An 18187-nucleotide genomic window follows, 5' to 3' on the forward strand; every position below is an offset into this window, starting at 1 on the left:
TGTGCACCAGATGCCCATTATGCTATAAGGTTTCATGCAAACGAGCCAGCGTTTCCTATACTTTTACTGTCCCTCTGCACCCACTGAATGAGAAGAAAGTACTGAGACAAACAAAGAAAAACCATGAAATGGCAAAGTAGTTCCTGTTTAAAACGAGCACAATTCAGTTGTTTTTTTTTCTTTTGCACGGATTCAGCAGGATAGCCTGCCTTTGGTTCTTAAAGCTGCGACAGTAGCTCTTCAAAATAAACACCACAAATACTGTAACTATCCCAAATCAGTGCATCTGCTTCAAATCACTCTCCTCTGACTGATTGTCAGTTAGTTCCATATCAAGTTATATCATCATATCTGGTTTAACTGTTTCTTGATCATACAAATCAAAACAGTCTATTGATATTTTGCATACGGACACATAGTAAAACTGTTTGACATTACCTGCATTTAGTACATGAAGGTATTTTCATTGCAGCAGCAGTGTATGGTAATTAACAAAAAAAAACTATACCTCTCATGATCACAAAGTAGAGTGTAAGGCAGGGACTGACAGGACATGCTGATTAAATACTCAGAACCGAATGTAAACCTGATCCTAAAATTTGGAGGTCACTTAAAAATCTGTTACATTGATAAAGACTTTAACATCTCAAGCACCTATGTAAATCATGACACAAAATGACAATGTTACTTTTGTACAGTTTTCTTCATTGCTTCCATTAAAGCATAATTTTTATACTTTGCTTTAAGTGTTATGTTTCCCTGCACTATCATTTTGATTTTCCTATTTCAGATAGGATTTCTCAACAGGGTCATGCTCTCAGACATATTTACAGTGCAAAGTTGCTGAATTCTAACATTACGAGATAATTGCTGGAACATCCTTAGGAAGCAAGACGATATAACAATGAACTAAAGTTATTAAGAATGACTTTTGACAAATGTACTCTCTTTAGGTGTGTGACAGATTACCTAAAATTAGTCAGGATATTGCTAGCACATGTTGGAAGTGAATAGTATGCTACAGATGGACCGCTGTCTCACTATGGCAGAGCAAAAAGCGACCCAGTGATAAGAGAAAAAAAACTCTAGAATGCAGAAATATGTTGAAATTGTTTTGATTATGTTGATTATTTTGTTTTGCTTTATTTTTTTGTGAAACATCTGGTGTTTCAGACACATCATCTGTAACTGAAATGCTACTTTTTCTGAAGAGTGTACTGTAAAAACTACTGGCACACTCAGTGCATGGTTGTTGGGCTATGTAGTAATGCAGAAGAGTACAAATCCATTTTATGTTATTAGTATATAATTATATAATATTAATATATTATATAAGCTGCAATACATTGTAGATCTGTTTTCTTGAGAATCAGGAGTGGAAACTGTGCTCACTAGCAAGCACCTGGGAACTAGTGCCATGCTCAGCCCAAAGAAACTTTTTTTCAAGAATTGCATCTGCTTTTGCAACCGAGTGCAATGGTTATTGGATGACAGGTACAGACATCTTAGGGTACTGGAATGAGAACTGACTCTTGAGACATGGAATTTTACTGCACTGGTAGCAAAGAAGTGGTATCTTGTGCAGGAGGTACACAAGTACAGACTAGATGTTGTAGATGTTACTTGCACACATTGTATTGACTGTAGCACCAGGCTTTTTCTTTTGGTGCTTTCTTTCTCTGCACTTGCCCCATGTGAGTCTCAGGTGGGTGTGGAAATACTGACTAGACTATGACTTTGTAATGCTCAATTGGAGTTTGTCCAAGCAGACAAGAAAGTGGCCTTGATGCAATAAGTCAGATCAGTGACAATTCTGACTGTGTGCTCCTGTTTCAGATAATTGTGCAGTGTACCAAACCTTTCTAGAGATGATGTATGCAGTGCTAGAGAGGTTACCACTTACAAAATTTATATTCCTTCTAGGAGCATTCAATGCACACATGGATAACAAGCAATTAAAACTGAGCGGTACAATTGGAAAGAATCAGTGAGATATCACTGGACGTCTATTGGTACTTGTTACTAAGTCCTAACAAACATCATGTCCAAGCGCAAGTGCAGCTCACATACGTACACAAAACTTTGAGTCGTAAGTCAATGATTAGCTTTAAAGTTGTGTCCTATGACCTGAGGCCATTGTGTTACTGAGTCCATTCTGGATATTGAAGGGATACTGGGATACTGAACTGTCAACCTATCACCACCTGGTTTTGAACTAGACAAACTGGCTGAAGGGACAACCAGACAGGCTAAGTAAGTGTTTAGGGTGTCCTCAAAGACCTTCTTGCTCATTTTAAGGGAGGTCAAGGACATCAAGTCAGAATGGATCCTGCCCATTTTGTCTTGGAATCTGCTACAAGGAAACTGTCTGTTATGACAGAAGAGCAAGAACCCATTGGTGGGCACCAAACGTAAAAAAGATGTGGGTTAAAAGTAGTCTAATTGAGTATTACTAGGCCTGGAAAATGCCAAATTTTGCAGAAAGATGCCAACAGGATAAAACTGAACTACAGCAGTGATTATAGAAGTAAAGGCTCAGATGTAGGAGGACTTTGAAGAGGCCATGGAATGCAGGTTTTCAATGTCATAGACAAGATTCTAGCTAATTATCTATCAATGGTTGCCTCTCAGTGAGATTGTGCTGACTTCAACTGGAGATGCATTTGGATACATTGGAGGTGAAGGGGGTGCGGTGGCGCAATGGGTTGGACCGCAGTCCTGCTCTCCGGGGGGTCTGGGGTTCAAGTCCCGCTTGGGGCGCCTTGCGACGGACTGGCGTCCCGCCCTGGGTGTGTCCCCTTCCCCCTCTGGCCTTACGCCCTGTGTTGCCGGGTAGGCTCTGGTTCCCCGTGACCCCGTAAGGGACAAGCGGTTCTGAAAATGTGTGTGTGTGTGTGTGTGTGTGTGTGTGTACATTGGAGGTGGAAGAAGCACCATGGGGCACTCCTGAATCCAGCAGCCATACCCTCCTACCATGGTGGGTTAGCAGCTCTTGATGGTAAAAATAGTGTGGTCATTCCCATTTTTAAAAAGGGAGACCAGAAGATGTGTTCTAACTATCAAGGGATCCAACTTCATAGCCAACCATCTTGAACTGGAAAGCCTGATACTGTGAACTATCAAGAATCTGATTCGGAGAATGACATTGCAGATTTTGTTTTGGTAAAAGACCAACTCTTCACTCTCACAAGGATTTTGGAGTGGTTAATTAATAGTCAGTTGTGCAACTGGGAAAAGCATACAATTGTGTGGCCTGGCATATTCTCTAGGATGTGCTGAAGAACCACGGGTATGCCAGGGCCACTTCTGTGTACCATTAATTCCCTGTACTGGCAGGGCGAGTGTTGGGTCTGTATTTTCAACATAGAGCCAAACTTATTCACTATAAGCGTTGGCCTGCACCAAGGGTTTTTATTGTCTCCTCTTCTGTTTGTGGTGATCATGGGCAGGATGTTGCAGAACAGTCAAGGTCTAGAGCGTATTCAGGATGGAGATCCTAGGGTTTCGTTGCTGCTATTTACTGATTATGGGATCCTGGTAACCTCACTGGAATGTGATCTTTAGCAGATCTACTAGAGCATTTTGCAGCTAAGTGCGACAGAGTCTGGATGAAAGTTAGCAGTAAATCAGAGGATATGGTTTTCACCAAGGATAAAAGAGGTTGTTCTCACCAGGTGGGGAAGAATTTGCCCCAGGTAGAGGAGTTTAAATATTTCATTGTTTTTGTTAAGTCCTAATAGTGTAGAAATGAATTCCAGTAAAGTATTAACTGTAGTTTCCTGGCCAAAACCACAAACTGTGAAAGATGTGCCAAACCTCTTAGGGTTCTCTTTTTTACAGAAGATTCATTACAGGGTTCACTTCTCCAGCAGTCCCATTTTCGGCACTTATTAGGGATTCACCTAGGAGGTTGTGTTAGACCCCAGTGACATTTAATGCTTAGAGAGCCTCATAAGGCCCTTCAGCGCAGCACAGATCCTTAAGCAATGTGACCCCTCCTTTTCATTTATAATTATAATAATAATTATAACAGAAAGGCCTGAGGTGGAGGTGTGAGTCATGTTGCCACACATCACGATATACCTCCAGTTATATCCTTACACCCGACACCATTTTACCTGCCTCATGTCTTGAGGGCCCTCTCTTCTGAGCACTTAAATGACATCAAGGCCTTGGTTTAGATAACAAACACCCCAACAAGAAGTACACACTATCACCTATGCAGTCCCAACAGCTTACATTTATTTATTTAGCAGACACTTTTCTCCAAAGCAACTTCCAATGAACTCTATGTAGTGTTATCAGCCCACACACCTTATTCACCATGGTGACTTACACTAGAAGATACACTACTTACACTGGGTCACTCATCCATACATCAGTGTAACACACACTCTCTGTCACTCACATACTAGGGGTGAATGTGAACAGCATGTTTTTGGACTGTGGGAGAGAACCAGAGTACCCAGAGGAAACCCATGCAAACACAGGGAGAACAAGCAAACTCTACTGACTGAGGAGGGATCGAACCCACATCTTCTTGCACCACCCAGGTGCTGTGAGACAGCAGCACTACTTGCTGTGCCACTGTACTGTCCATTCTTCACTATCTTCATAAGTCTCCCAACTGTAGTTACTCAGAGGTGAGTAGAACGCTTCTCAGACAGGTTCAGGTAGCCCACGATAAGGAAGGGCATGAAGGAATTTGTAGCTGCTTGTAGGACCTGTGCTCACTTCAAGGCACATAGACAATTACTCTCTTGACTCCTAGAATCCCACCCAATACCTAAAAGACCCTGTTAAAACATTTCTTTTAAGTTCACTTGTCCAAGTCATAGTGACAGTGGTCCAGAGCCTATCCCAGGAGCATGGGGCACTAGGCTAATGAGGGTGCACTGTGAACAGGACACCAGTTCATCACTGGGTGAAGAACAAAACAGTACAGTTTAAAAAAAGGAAGAAACAGTAAGGAAATTATCAGAGATATAGGGGTTCGAAAAAGGGCGACACATAAATGTTTTACGTACAAGTGATGTGGAATATATGGGTCTTAAATCTGGATTTAATTTCTGATACACTGAAGCTGGTTTTTAATTCCCTGTGTTCAAAATATAAGGAAGGACTTTTGCTTATTTGGTGAAAAAGGTAGGTCAACATTTTTTGGGTCAGAAATTCGTTAGTTATTTTCACATTTGCTGTAAATGAATGACAATGAAGAATGAGTTTCACCAGAAACTAGTCACCCACATTGGTGTTTATGTGAGGAAACCTGTGTTTCAATGTTGTGTGTCCCAGATTCCACCAGGTGACACTATAGAACTAAAAGGGTTTTTACTTTTGGCCAGGAAATACTGTACTATAGTACAATTCCCAATAGTCTCTTTACTCCATGTATATTCCAGTGGCACAAAAGCACAGAATGTGCAATTATATTTACCTTGCATCAATTCAATTCGATTCAATTCAAGTCAATCTTTTTTACTGAGCGCTCGTTTCACACAGTGACACAGCATCAGTTTAAATGTCACTTTCTGTAGTTAAAGTTTTGATTGGGAAATTATTCATAAAGCAAAACGCCACGTGTACAACAAACAATAATGATAGCAATATGAAATAGTGCTTTATTATTACCTAGTTGTTCAGAAACACATGATAAAGCCTTAATGTGGCCATTTCCTACAGAAAAATACTCTTCTTAAAATAGTCTGTTAATAAGACAAATAATTTTTGTAATAAAGAAGCGTAAAACGAAATTTGAAAACATTACATCAAAGTTACGTTCAAATGTTTGGTGCTTTTTCTACAATGAACGTCTGTACGAAAAAGAAAACTTCAGTTGTAGAAATTTGCCACTGTCATTGCTTTCTGAGTAATGCCAGAGACCGGAAGCGTGTCTACGCCAAAAACCGATTTGACCGCTAAAGAAAATGATTCCCGAAGTGACTAAAGCCTGCTCGGCTAGAATGTCATCCCCACATCATCTCCTGAGAACGAAATGAAAAGAAAAGCGAACGTGCCTCGGGATGCAGTCGGCTTCCAGTCGCCATGTGCAATCTTTGAACAAGACAAGACAGGCACTCGCTCTTTACGACACAGCTGCACGAAGCACAAAGACACACCGCTCGGATCCTCTCCCATTTAGCTCTGGAACAACATCACAGCCAAGAATTTCTCCTCTTGTTGGATTTGTTGGCTTTGCCATTAGGCACTGAAAACACAAAAACCTTCATAATACTGTGCGCTGCACGTGAAGGCAGTAAGACCTGCACGACTTGTTGAGCTCTCTTTTCGGGCTTAGATTAAAAGCTATGGGAATAAAGTGCATAACTGAAACCACCGGGCTTCCGTGCAAATTTACACATTTTCTGTCAGAATCCTAGCAGTTAAATAGACACCCGGTGTCTGTTCTTACGCCTCTGCAGTAACCTGGACCGCGTCCAATGGGAGGCCTTCGCATAACCGGCACAAGAATGTTGGAGACGAGCCCTGGGCGTATGTGGGACACCGTCTGGGCCTCCGATACGGGAGGCGATCTCTGAGACAATCTCCCTCCGGCTACACAAATCCAACCATAGCGTTGCATAACCCCGTACAAAGCAAAACGCACGTGCATAAATTAATGCAATAAGAGGTGCAACGCTACAAACATCGAACGAGAAGCAAAGGACAAGATAATATCAGAAACCAAACACTGATCTGACAGCAGACAAAAAAGTTTGCAGAACGAAAAAAACATTAACAAACTAATGTATAAAAGGTATGTTAACCAATCCAGTGGAAAATATTTTTGTCCACTTAGTGACAAAGGCAGACAAGTCTCACTCGCTCGGCGCTGGTAGCTGCTCGTCATAAGACAGGGTTGCAGCGGCTCAGAGCCTATCCCAGAAGCATAGGGAGTTGGGTGAGTAAAGGTACACCCAGGATGACAGTCTATCGCAGGGAAGCCATATGCAAAGTCACATATTATGAGCAATTTAGAGTCACAAGTTTACCTGAAGCATATCTTCGAACTGTGGGAGGAATCCAGCACAAACATGGTGCAAACATGCAAATCCCACACACAATGAACAGGGGACTCAAACCTCCATCTGGTGGCACAGCTCAAGCTCTGTGAGAGAACCACAGAGTTCTCACAGTGCCCAAAAGGTACAACGTATTACCTTTCTTTACTTGTTTTGTTTTATAAAAAGAAACCCTCACAACATACCTGTTTCTCTAAATTCTTATTTCGCTCAGCTCTTATTTTATTCAACGGAAATTGTGTTGGACTGCTGTCCCATCCAGGGTGTATTCTCCCTCGTGCCTCGTGCTTCCGGTGAGGGCTCTGGACATTTATATCTACGTTTATTCATTTAGCAGACGCTTTTGTCCAAAGCAGCGTACATCTCAGCAAAAGTACAATTTATTCATTACATTAAGAGAAAGAGACATAGCTGCAGACATGGAAGTCTCAAGTGGACCATTGTAGTCCTGCACTAGACAAGTCATTATTCAGAATGGATGGCTATTAAAACTTCTGAGTTAGAGCATAAATTTCAGTTTTTTTCTAATGCTCTTCCCTTTATCTTTCACTGCTAGAGATCGTCAGTGCATGACTAAGATGGAATGAAAAACAAGACTCTCTCTGTTCCGAATCTCAAGAAAAAGAAACAAATGAACAAAACTTAGCATTTATTTAGCACCTTTTCACAATTAAGATGAGCAGAAAGTTTCAAGTAGCTTCAGAGCATCCATTTCTATTCATTTTCTGTATTCCTATATTTCTGGAATCCATTTCATTCATGCCAAATGAGTTGTCTCCAGTTCTGTATCACACAGACTTGAATGTAGAAGAGCTTGTGCAGACGAATTAGGGTACATCTCTCATTTCTGGCACCTAGCACAATGAATCCCAGGGTAATTCAACAACTTTTCTGGAGGGCTGTCCAGAGGTTTTTTTGTTCTGTTTGGGCAGTGATCCTCTTTACTCAAAACACAGTTTTTACCGACCCCATATCACTTGCGTTCTGGGTTCTCAACAGTGTGAAGAGAGCTGGAAAACCCACTGGACTTGACATCGCCAGATTGAAGTTGGAAAGCCTGCAACTTCCTTACATGGTCCTTACACAACAGATTTGCCAACATCGCCTGGCTGTTTTCAACCGTCTGCTCCGTGGAAGAGCAATACCAGCTGTGTTCATACATTGTGGAGCTCCTTGGCATAGCTGGTGGATGACGTAGTAGAAACCACAGGACTAAGGGAAGATGACAAAAATGTCTTCATAACAATGCCTTTATTGGATCAAACATTTGTTATTAATTTAAAAAACTAAAATACCTTTGATATCTCAGCCACAGCATTTTCTTATCCAAAGATTTTAGACATACAAGGTACATTCCAAAACACCTGTTTGGCTGATTTTACATCAGGAACTTGGGAAATTAGATATAACGTAAAAAGGAAATAAGTATTAGTGGTCATAAAGCAGAGAACTAATATAAAATACCATGTGCTTGAGATTTATGTGAACACCACATAATGTCAACACTTCAGTATTCATCAGTATTGCCTATATTGTGTTTTGATTATATACTTGTAAATTGTTATATAAATTCAGACAGAATGATTCTAATTTTGGGACTGTTGTTAGGCCAGAGTACAATGTCTAGAGTACTTTTATATCATTTTTGCATGATGTGTATATAAGCAAATTGTTAGATGAGCACAGACAAAGCCACTTAATTGGCCCTAAATTAAACCACAGACTACACCGTAATTAGTCAGTAAAATATTTATAATCCAATATGTAACTATTTTATATTCTAAGCATCAATGTATATATTGTTTGTTGGGACACACAATATACTCAAACCATATTCTCCTGGCAATGTACACAACAGTACAATGCTTCAACAGATACAGCACTCACAACCGCATTACACAAATGAAGGCGAGTATTTAAACTTTTATTGCTTTTATAACCTCTGTGAACCACTACAGCTTTGACTGAAGTATTGTGGTATCTCCATCAGCATTTTATATCCTTGCTAAGGCACATTAGCTACTGAGTAAACTGGGAAGTAACAGCATACATTCATGCACACAATTTCCATAACATAGGCTGACATGTATCAGTTCCAGTCACAATGTGTCTCCTGGAAATACTTGTTGCAAGAGGTAAAAAAAATAAAATAAAGTAAAATAAAATAAAATAAAATAAAATAACAACCTTCATCAAAAAACCCACATGGAGGGCACAAACTAATCCACAAATCTTACAGCTGAAAACACAGCAAACATAAAATTACACACAAAATGCACTGCTTCAATTAGGAATGGGCAATGATACTTTATGAATGCTGTGGGGTCTGCTGGTCTCCATTGTGTTCTGCCCCTCACTCATTTAATGCAACTCATTTGGGTAGAAAATTATATCACTTTAGTTCTGCTGTTCTGAACTAGCTGTCACCAGGAAAGTGCCCAAAATAAAGTAATCAAACATACAAAAGCTACACATTACCTCTAATAAACCAGTTCAGGGTTTGGAGACTATAAAAACCAGCAGCACATTTGACATCTCTGGGAAAGGTTCCTCACCTCTGGTGGTTATATTTAGTGTATTTTGAGTTATTTTATTGCTGCATTTTCAGACATTTTCAATGAATGCTAACATTTCCATTGCAAACATAGGTTACATCATTATTTCTGTGTGAAAACAATCTCCTTTAAATTTGTATTTGGTAGATAAATTCACCACTGGACACCGACAGCATATAGGATTTGCAGCAGCATTGAGAAGCAAGGCACCTGTGCAATAACGTATGCCACAGAGCGAGTAGGAGCTTTCAGGGCACACAGGTATGCCACACTGTGGACAACTCGGCCCAAAAAAAATACTAAGAAATGCATGCGAGCAAAGAATAAGCCAGGTTCTGTCATGGAGTAGATTGCACCTAAGAACAAGAAGGGGAAGATGTTCTCCATGTCATTGTGATGAGACCTATAACATAGAACCAAAGAAAGAAGAGGTTACACTTGTGACCACTGGTCCTTGCAAAACAGATATATAATCTCTTCAACGTTTACAAAGCAAGTTAAAAAATTAACTTGTGTTCAACGGGACCTTCTTGAATCTGTGCAGGGCAATGAACAAATAAGTCATGTTTAGAATTGTATTTAACCTGAACTGCTCCAGTAAAATGTCCCACAATATATATTGTTGCACTGGAACTTATACTGGATAAAAGCAACAACATTAAATAATATAAATGATACTGGGTGATGCAGTGGCAAAGCAGGTAGCAGTGCTGTCTCACAGCTCCTGGGCTGCGGGTTGGAATCAGGGTCCATGTACATTTACATTACATTTACATTTATTCATTTAGCAGACGCTTTTGTCCAAAGCGACGTACATCTCAGCAAAAGTACAATTTATGCATCTGTGTGGAGTTTGCATGTTTTTCCACAGTGTGTATGCAATTCCCTTGCGTTGAACTGGTGTCCCGTCCAGGGTGCACCTAGCCACCCATGTTTCCATTGTAGGCATCCGATCATCATAACCCTGCACTGGACAAGTAGCTATTCTCACTCACTTTCCTTAAAAACTTATCCCGGTCAGGGTCGCAGTGGTCCAGAGCCCATCCTGAAATCACTGGACGCATGGCCTGGTGAAAGAACGCCAAGTACATCGAAGGCTAGCCACACAGGGACACACTCACTCACACGCTATGATTTAGCATCACCAATTCACCTGAACTGCATGTCTTTGGAGTGCAGGGGGGAAACCGGAGCAACCAGAGGAGACCCACGCAAACACAGTGAGAACATGCAAACACCACACAGAATGACTTGGATTCAAACCTACAACTGAACAGCCCAGGCACTGTGAAGAGATAGATCTACCTGCTTCACCATCATGCTGCCCTACAAGCAGGTATTTTAATGAAAATAAACAATCGAATTGATGAATGATATTGCACAGAACAAAAAAGAAAAAAACTGAAAATCATCCGGCTTCAGTAGCATTTAGTACTGACCTAAAGACAGCTACTGCATAAACTGTATGAGTAATACTGGTTCATCTACTTCTCATTTCACTTCATTCCAAAAAAACTCAGTCAACTTCCCCCCTGAGAAGAAGTACGGAAAGAGCGTCATCACTCGCTATTACAACATCTACTAATACCACTGCATTACTCTGCTGATCCACAGAGCGGAGGCTGCCAAATTCCACAAGCAGCATGCAAAAACATACCAGCTGAACCTCCACAATTTCACTTTGACTTTCTTGAGCAGTGACTGTCCAAGGTCATCATCACAACGTCTGAGCAACATCCTCGATGACGCACATGACTATGACTTACTGACCACAAACAGTGTACTTTCACTGCTGGCATTCCTTCCTCAAATAAGTACTTTCAGTCCTGGAAAAACTCCCTCAGCAGCACCCGTTACTCCATAAGGCTTCTGCTCTGGCAGGCACACACTAGAAAAGATTTATGGGATGTATGCAATGCCTGAAAGTGCGTTGGGCCTCTGGATCTACAAACGAAACCACAGACACTGATATGAAAAAAAATCAAATTTGTTTATGTGCATTTCGTAGCTTGCTGGTGATTTATCTGCTTTGTTTGTTAAAATTTAGGAAAACTCATTTTTACGGGTGTCATGAAAAAAAAAAAACAATGCAAGATTATAAATATCGATAGCACACAACCTTAATAAACTTCCCAGAATTAAATGGTCAGTCTATAGCTACCTAAATTATTGTGACCTGCTGGGTGATCAGAGAAGTCTTTGAAAAATAATTTTCACTTAAAAAAACTTACAAAATATGACCTCTTTAAATGGCACTAAGAACATTTTCCTGTTATGGAGCAAAAGTGTTTTTCCCTAATTTATTTGCACATTGTGAAATGAATATTTTTTTTTCTTCTTCACTCTCATTTTAAGGATCTGAGCTTTTGAGTGCTTAGGTAAGATGCAAGTACTTGCTGAGCTCAAGCAGACAAAAGCCCTTCCTGGGAACAGTCATGCACAAACAGAACTGGACCATTACTGCCATGAAAGGAAAAGGCATACAAATCAAAACAATTTCCTCTCACTTAGTCTTTCTGGCCCAATCTAAATATTGTTCCATCGACCCCTGCCTTTGTTAATACTGAGATCTGATACAGGAACAGCAGAGCGTTTGAAAACAAGTACTGTAGCTAAAAGCTTGGACGGGAGGGGCACGGGAAGCTTTAAAAAAAGGTTCACAGTGACTCAATATTGTTAGACCTTTTTCAAAACATGTCCATCTTAGTCTCAAGCTTCTAATGTTTTTCTAAGTATTTTGTAGGTAACGACCTGCATGATTTTACAAGCAAGTGTCACCTTTCTGGAGTCACTCACCACTTTGCTTTGCGTTTTCAAACGTTAACCCTTTAGAGAGAACAACAGTCCCTGGATTCTGTCCTGAGGCTGTTTGTTTAACCTTTGACTTTTCTTTTGCTGGAGTGCCACCAATGTTCTGCAAACATTGGACACATCTGCAAAGCTGCATTCTGAGGATGTTTCATGTGTTAAATATGTGAAAATAAATATTTAAGATTTATCTTCAAGTATGGCCATGCTCTAAAATGAACCTTAACGCGGCAGCCGACGGTGTCCTGGTTAGAGCTATTGCGAGACATCGCAGAAAAAAAGAAAAAATCTTAATGATATTAATGATAAAGTAGTCAAAAAGTAAACATTAATAAAGTGATCAAAGAAATAACTGTGTTTAAGTTTCACTCTTAGACTTTCTTGGCCCAGATTTAAGTTGGTGTTTGATGGGGGATGAACAGCTGCTCTTCACCTTGGGGATATTTTCCTCAAACAGCAGAGAACAGCCCCCATAAAACAATGGTGCCAAAGCAGCTGGCCATAAAACCCCAGTGACTTCTCCTCAGTTTGCATTCATTCATTCATTCATTCATTCATTTAGATGACATTTTCTCCAAAGCAACTTACAGTGACTGAGTGAGTGATTTCCCCATTCGTACAGCTGGGTAACTCTTGTCTTTACTTTAGGGTTAGTACCTTTTCTCAAGGGTACTAGAGAGTTGGAGGTGGGATTCAAACCTGCGACCTGCGCGTTCCATTACACTTCCAGCAGCCGCAGAGATAAAAGTCAAAAACACAGCGTCAAAAACAAGCGGGCCAGATATTTGTGCAGATAATGGTGCCGCAGTGTGTGTGTGTGTATCTCTGTGTGTGTGTGTGCGCGCGGGATGTTTCCCACCTCTTGCATCTCTCCACGTCGGGGTCCTCTCTGTAGTACTGCGTGCCCCCGTGTCGCATCGCGTCCTCTGGGTTCGCGAACGCCTGGCGAAGCAGAGACACACACACACACAACACCATTCAAAACGTGTCCTCAGCAAACTCTTTTTTTTTAGTGAAAGCTCTCCTACAGTCCTTCGCAGCACTGCCACTCTGGTACTGTACGTGGATTGGAAACAAAAACTGAGTATTTTTCGGCTGCATCGCACACACACACAGTCGAAAAATACCACACACACACAGCATCTCAACGGAGAAGATTTACTTTAAACGTTACGCGTACGTCAGCGTTCGCCTCTTTCTTTCCTTCGACGCGGAGACTCACCTTTTTATGCAGTCTTACTTGTCCCGTTATGATAGCGATGATATACATTTTCAAAATAAGCAGCACGCTGTAGAAGACGAAGGACAGGAACACTGGGTTGTCCAGCATGGCTCCGGCTCGGCTCGGCTCAGCTCGCGCTGCGAGGTTCGCGGCTCCTTTTTTGTCCTCCTTCCGCGAGGCGACCGTGTATGTACCCGCGCCAGTGGGCGTAACGGGGGGGAGGGGGAGGGAGGGAACGAAAAGCTCCCCTCCAAACACACACACACACACACACACACGCACAGTCCGAGTCCGGCGACGGCGTTTTCTGGGTTCATTGTGTTAGTTCCTGTCAATATTATTATAAAACGCGCAGTGTATAAGGTGGAAAAGTTCACTCGGTTTTTTTTTGCCTCACATTTCGTATTTCCCGTCAGTTTTGAGAGTTAGAACACCTTTTTTTTTTTCCAGCCACTCAATTATGATAACATTTTATTTTTAGCCCCTTAGTTAAAATCGGCTTCATCAATACACTTTACATTTATAAGATAAATAATACAGAAATTTAAAAAAAGGGGTTTAACCTTGGGATCATGTAGCTATTGACTGTTTTGAGTTCCAGCCTAAAAGGGTTTGGGACTAGAGTTACTTTTTTAAACGAGGTTCAACTTTACACAAAAGACTGACAAGGGTGGGGAGAGGACACTTCATTCGCCTGAACCCACAGGAGCCGTGGAACGGTGTATCCTTCAATTCAGGAGCAATTCAATTAATTACATTTTGACCCATACGTGGGTTCGACCCCTGCTCAGCCAGTGTGGAGTTTGCATGTTCTCTCCCTTGGTTGCTCTGGTTTCCTCCCACAGTCCAAAGACATGCTTTTCAGGTGGACTGGTGATTCTAAAATCATCCATTGTTTGTGTGAGAGAGTGGCAGACGGAAAGTGTGTTTCGCTGGTGTACGGATGAGTGACCCCCTTGTAAGTAGTGTATAGCACTGTAAGTAACATTCACCTGGAATGCGAAAATGTAGTGAAAAGGAAAACACCCAAGAATAGTAGGTAAGGTGTATGGTAACACCTGGGAACAGGCCAAGGGACCGCCCCTCTTGAACGGTACTGGAGTTTCCGGGTAAGTTCTTTTTGATTATTTATGGTTTTTAGCCTTGGGGTATGTCTTTTAGTGTCTTAAAAGTCCTATCATGTAGTATTCATATTAGGTGGTTTTATTTATTTTATCATTGGCATGACAGTTTTTAGGATTTATCTACTGAATAAAGATTTTAATTGTCGGAAACGATGAATGGAAAAATTTTTACCTGTCGAGTTGGACAGTGTGTGGAGCCACACACCTTTGATGGGCTGGTAATCCTTTCTGATCCATGAAAAAAAAAATATATAGTAGTGTAAGTCCCCTTGTGTGAATAAGGTGTGGGCTGATGACACTACATAGTGTTCACTGGAACTTGCTCTGGAGAAAAGTGTCTGTTAAGTGAATAAACGTAAACGTAACCAAAAATTTCACAGGTACCCGTATCAATCAAGCACTGTCCAAAAAAGCCCCCATCGCTCCTAACTGGAGTTGAGGAGAAACAAAAGAAAAGTATACATTCAAATGTAAAACCTACACGAGTCTCAGTTTCTACTATTGTGTTCCACTCTTTTTGTATGATAAAGTATGACCTGTATTAGTAATTTACCTAGCAGGATAGCTGGCAGTGTAGTGGTTAGACCTATTGTCTTTGGACCCAGAGGTTGCAGGTTTAATCCTGACTTCTGACTGTAGTACCTCTGAATGAGGTATTTATTCTGAAATTGCTCCAGTAACATTACCCAGCTTTATAACTGGGTGAATAATTGTCGGTAGACTAACACTGTAAGTTGCTTTGGAGAAAACCATCAGTTAAATGAATAAATGTAAATGGGTAGGAGAAATGTTCACTCTGATGTGATCCAGAGCTTGTCCACTATTGCAAAGAGCTTTTAGCAACACACAATTAAAGAATGGAACATCCAACATCCAGAGTGCAGGGTTGCACAGCTCACCTCCGTACACCACAGGCCTAGGCACGCGCTGCCCTGCTAACGTATTTCAGAGGAATTCTCAGCCAAAGGCACCAAGTGCATTGCTATCGTAAAAGTTTAATCAAAATGAGGTAATGGCAGAAAGGCATATGGGACCCCAAGTTTATTAATAACTTTCTAGTGTAGAAAATGAATTAATGAATGAATGAATGAACAAACAAACGAACGAAAGGACGAACGAATGAACGAATTTGTCACGGCCCCAGCGGATGAAACCCCCATTGTTCACCAGGGGCACCATCTGTGCTCCACATAACTAACCCAATGTACCTGCTTTCAATTAATCCCATCACCAGTCTCCAGCCCTATAAAAGGGGTAAAGATACACCACTAGTCTGTGGATCATTGATAAGTGATTTACTGCTTCCTGTGTGATTCCTGGTCCTGGTCCTGGTCCTGTGTACCACACCACTGCTGTTGTGTCTTTGTTTTAACTCTGTGCATGTAGCACAGTTCCTCATATTCCCTCTCCTCTGGGTGGACATAGCCAGTGAAAGAATCATCTTCCAGAGAATGCAGGCAAGCTTGAGGGACTAGTAAGAGGCCAGAGTCAGATGAACAAAGAGTGCAATGAGGAACATACTCAACCTTGGAGAGGTAAAGAGGTGGCTGCCATCTAAAGCTGTATATACAGTATAAGTCTGAGGAGTTTGAAGTTAAGTTTGCTTCCAAACCCTTGCATTGAGGTATTAGCCCCGGAACTTCCCTTCCAGGGGTTCCCAAATAGGTGTAAGATGATCAGAAACGCAGTGCTTGGTCAGGATTTTAGCTGCTGATTTGAGTATATTGGAGTTTCTTCAAGGTGGATTTTGTAGATTTTACAAATCTAACAAAATATGATGGTATTAATCATTTTTATTAATGCAATTACTTTTTATCTTGCTATTTTAATCAATTTTATGTCACATTTTTGTATGGGTACCAATCGTTTTTTTTCTCATAAGTAATAATAGTAATTTGACCCCCTCATACAGGGAGTGTGGTGGTGCAGTGGTGCAGTGGGTTGGACTGGGTCCTACTCTCCGGTGGGTCTGGGGTTCAAGTCCCACTTGGGGTGCCTTATGATGGACTGGTGTCCCCTCCCCCTCTGGCCTTATGCCCTCTGTTACCGGGTAGGCTTCAGTTCCCTGCGACCCTGTATGGGACAAGTGGTTCAGAATGTGTGTGTGTGAGACCCCCTCACAATGTGAATTTGCAGAATGAATGAATCATTTCATGTAAGGTCTCTGGTCAAAATGTTGAAGAGATTCAATAAATTTACAGGTCTTCTAAGTTACCATGATTCTGAGATCAATTCTGCAGTATTATGACAGCCTTTGAACATTCCTTTAAACTTTAGACTTTATAAATAAAGATATGTTGAGTCATTATTTGAAGGAATAGATGGAGATAAAGAAAAGCTAGAGGGAAGAAGATACATTTTTTTCAGACAGTTGACGTCTTTATTGCAAAACTTGCTGAAATAGTTTTTCACTTCCTTCACTGATCTTGATAAGTGGTAGTTCTGAATACTCCCTAACTTACACCACATTAGACAAACCAAAGCAAATTTTATACTGAATTTGGAGAAAGAGTAATCTATCAGTTTACTTAAGTATTCAAAATGATATATTTTTTCTTTAAAGTTATCACTTACCCTACCGACCCTATTTATTTTTGTACCGCAGTGAAAGTGTCAGTAAGATATTTGCTTAGTAAATGATCACAGACACAGATTAATACAGCAGATTGTATGATTAATGAAGGGGGTGTGGTGGTGCAGTGGCACAGTGGCACAGTGGCTTGGACCGGGTTCTGCTCTCCAGTGGGTCTGGGGTTCAAGTCCCGCTTGGGGTGCCTTGTGACGGGCTGGCGTCCCGTCCTGGGTGTGTCCCCTCCCCCTCCGGCCTTACGTCCTGTATTGCCAGATAGGCTCCGTGACCCTGTATGGGACAAGGGGTTCAGAAAGTGTGTGTGTGTGTGTGTGTTATTAATGATTGTATGTATAGTGAGAATATAGAATATACTCTGTCCAGAGTTAACCCACAGAAAGCTGCAGGTCCTGACAACATACCCAGCTGGGTACTCAGGAAATGTGTTGTTCAGCTTGCACATGTCTTTAGGAACATCTTCTGCATTTCCCTGAGCCAGGCAATTGTCCTTGTGTGCTTTATGACGACCACCATCATCCCTGTGCCGAAGAAATCATCTGTGTCCTGTCTGAATGACTACCGACTGGTTGCACTCACGCCTATCATTATGAAGTGCTTTGAGCATCTAGTCATAAAACACATAAAGAGCAGTCATCCCACCACACTGGACCCATTCCAGTATGCCTACCATCCCAACCGTTCAACAGAAGATGCCATATCTGCTACCATCCACCTTTCTTTGACACATCTGGACAAAAAGAACAACTATGTAAGGATGCTGTTCATTGACTTCAGTTCAGCATTCAACATAATCATCCTTCAGAAATTGATAACTAAGCTGAGCCTGCAGGGTCTGACCACCTCCCTCTGCAACTGGACCCTGGACT

At 41.3% G+C, this 18187-nt stretch overlaps 1 protein-coding gene across 1 annotated transcript; it reads right to left on the bottom strand.

Moving 5' to 3' along the window:
- Positions 1-7766: 7766 nt before the first annotated feature.
- ptges (prostaglandin E synthase) lies at positions 7767-13821 on the bottom strand. Its single transcript, XM_018740433.2, has 3 exons — positions 13608-13821; positions 13245-13327; positions 7767-9980 (listed from the first exon to the last, which is right to left on the bottom strand). The coding sequence occupies exons 1-3, from the start codon at positions 13713-13715 to the stop codon at positions 9731-9733; spliced, it is 441 nt and encodes a 146-aa protein (XP_018595949.1). The 5' UTR covers positions 13716-13821; the 3' UTR covers positions 7767-9730.
- Between the last annotated feature and the right edge of the window lie 4366 nt (positions 13822-18187).

Source organism: Scleropages formosus, chromosome 6, assembly GCF_900964775.1.
Source record: "Scleropages formosus chromosome 6, fSclFor1.1, whole genome shotgun sequence".
Lineage (NCBI taxonomy): Eukaryota > Metazoa > Chordata > Actinopteri > Osteoglossiformes > Osteoglossidae > Scleropages > Scleropages formosus.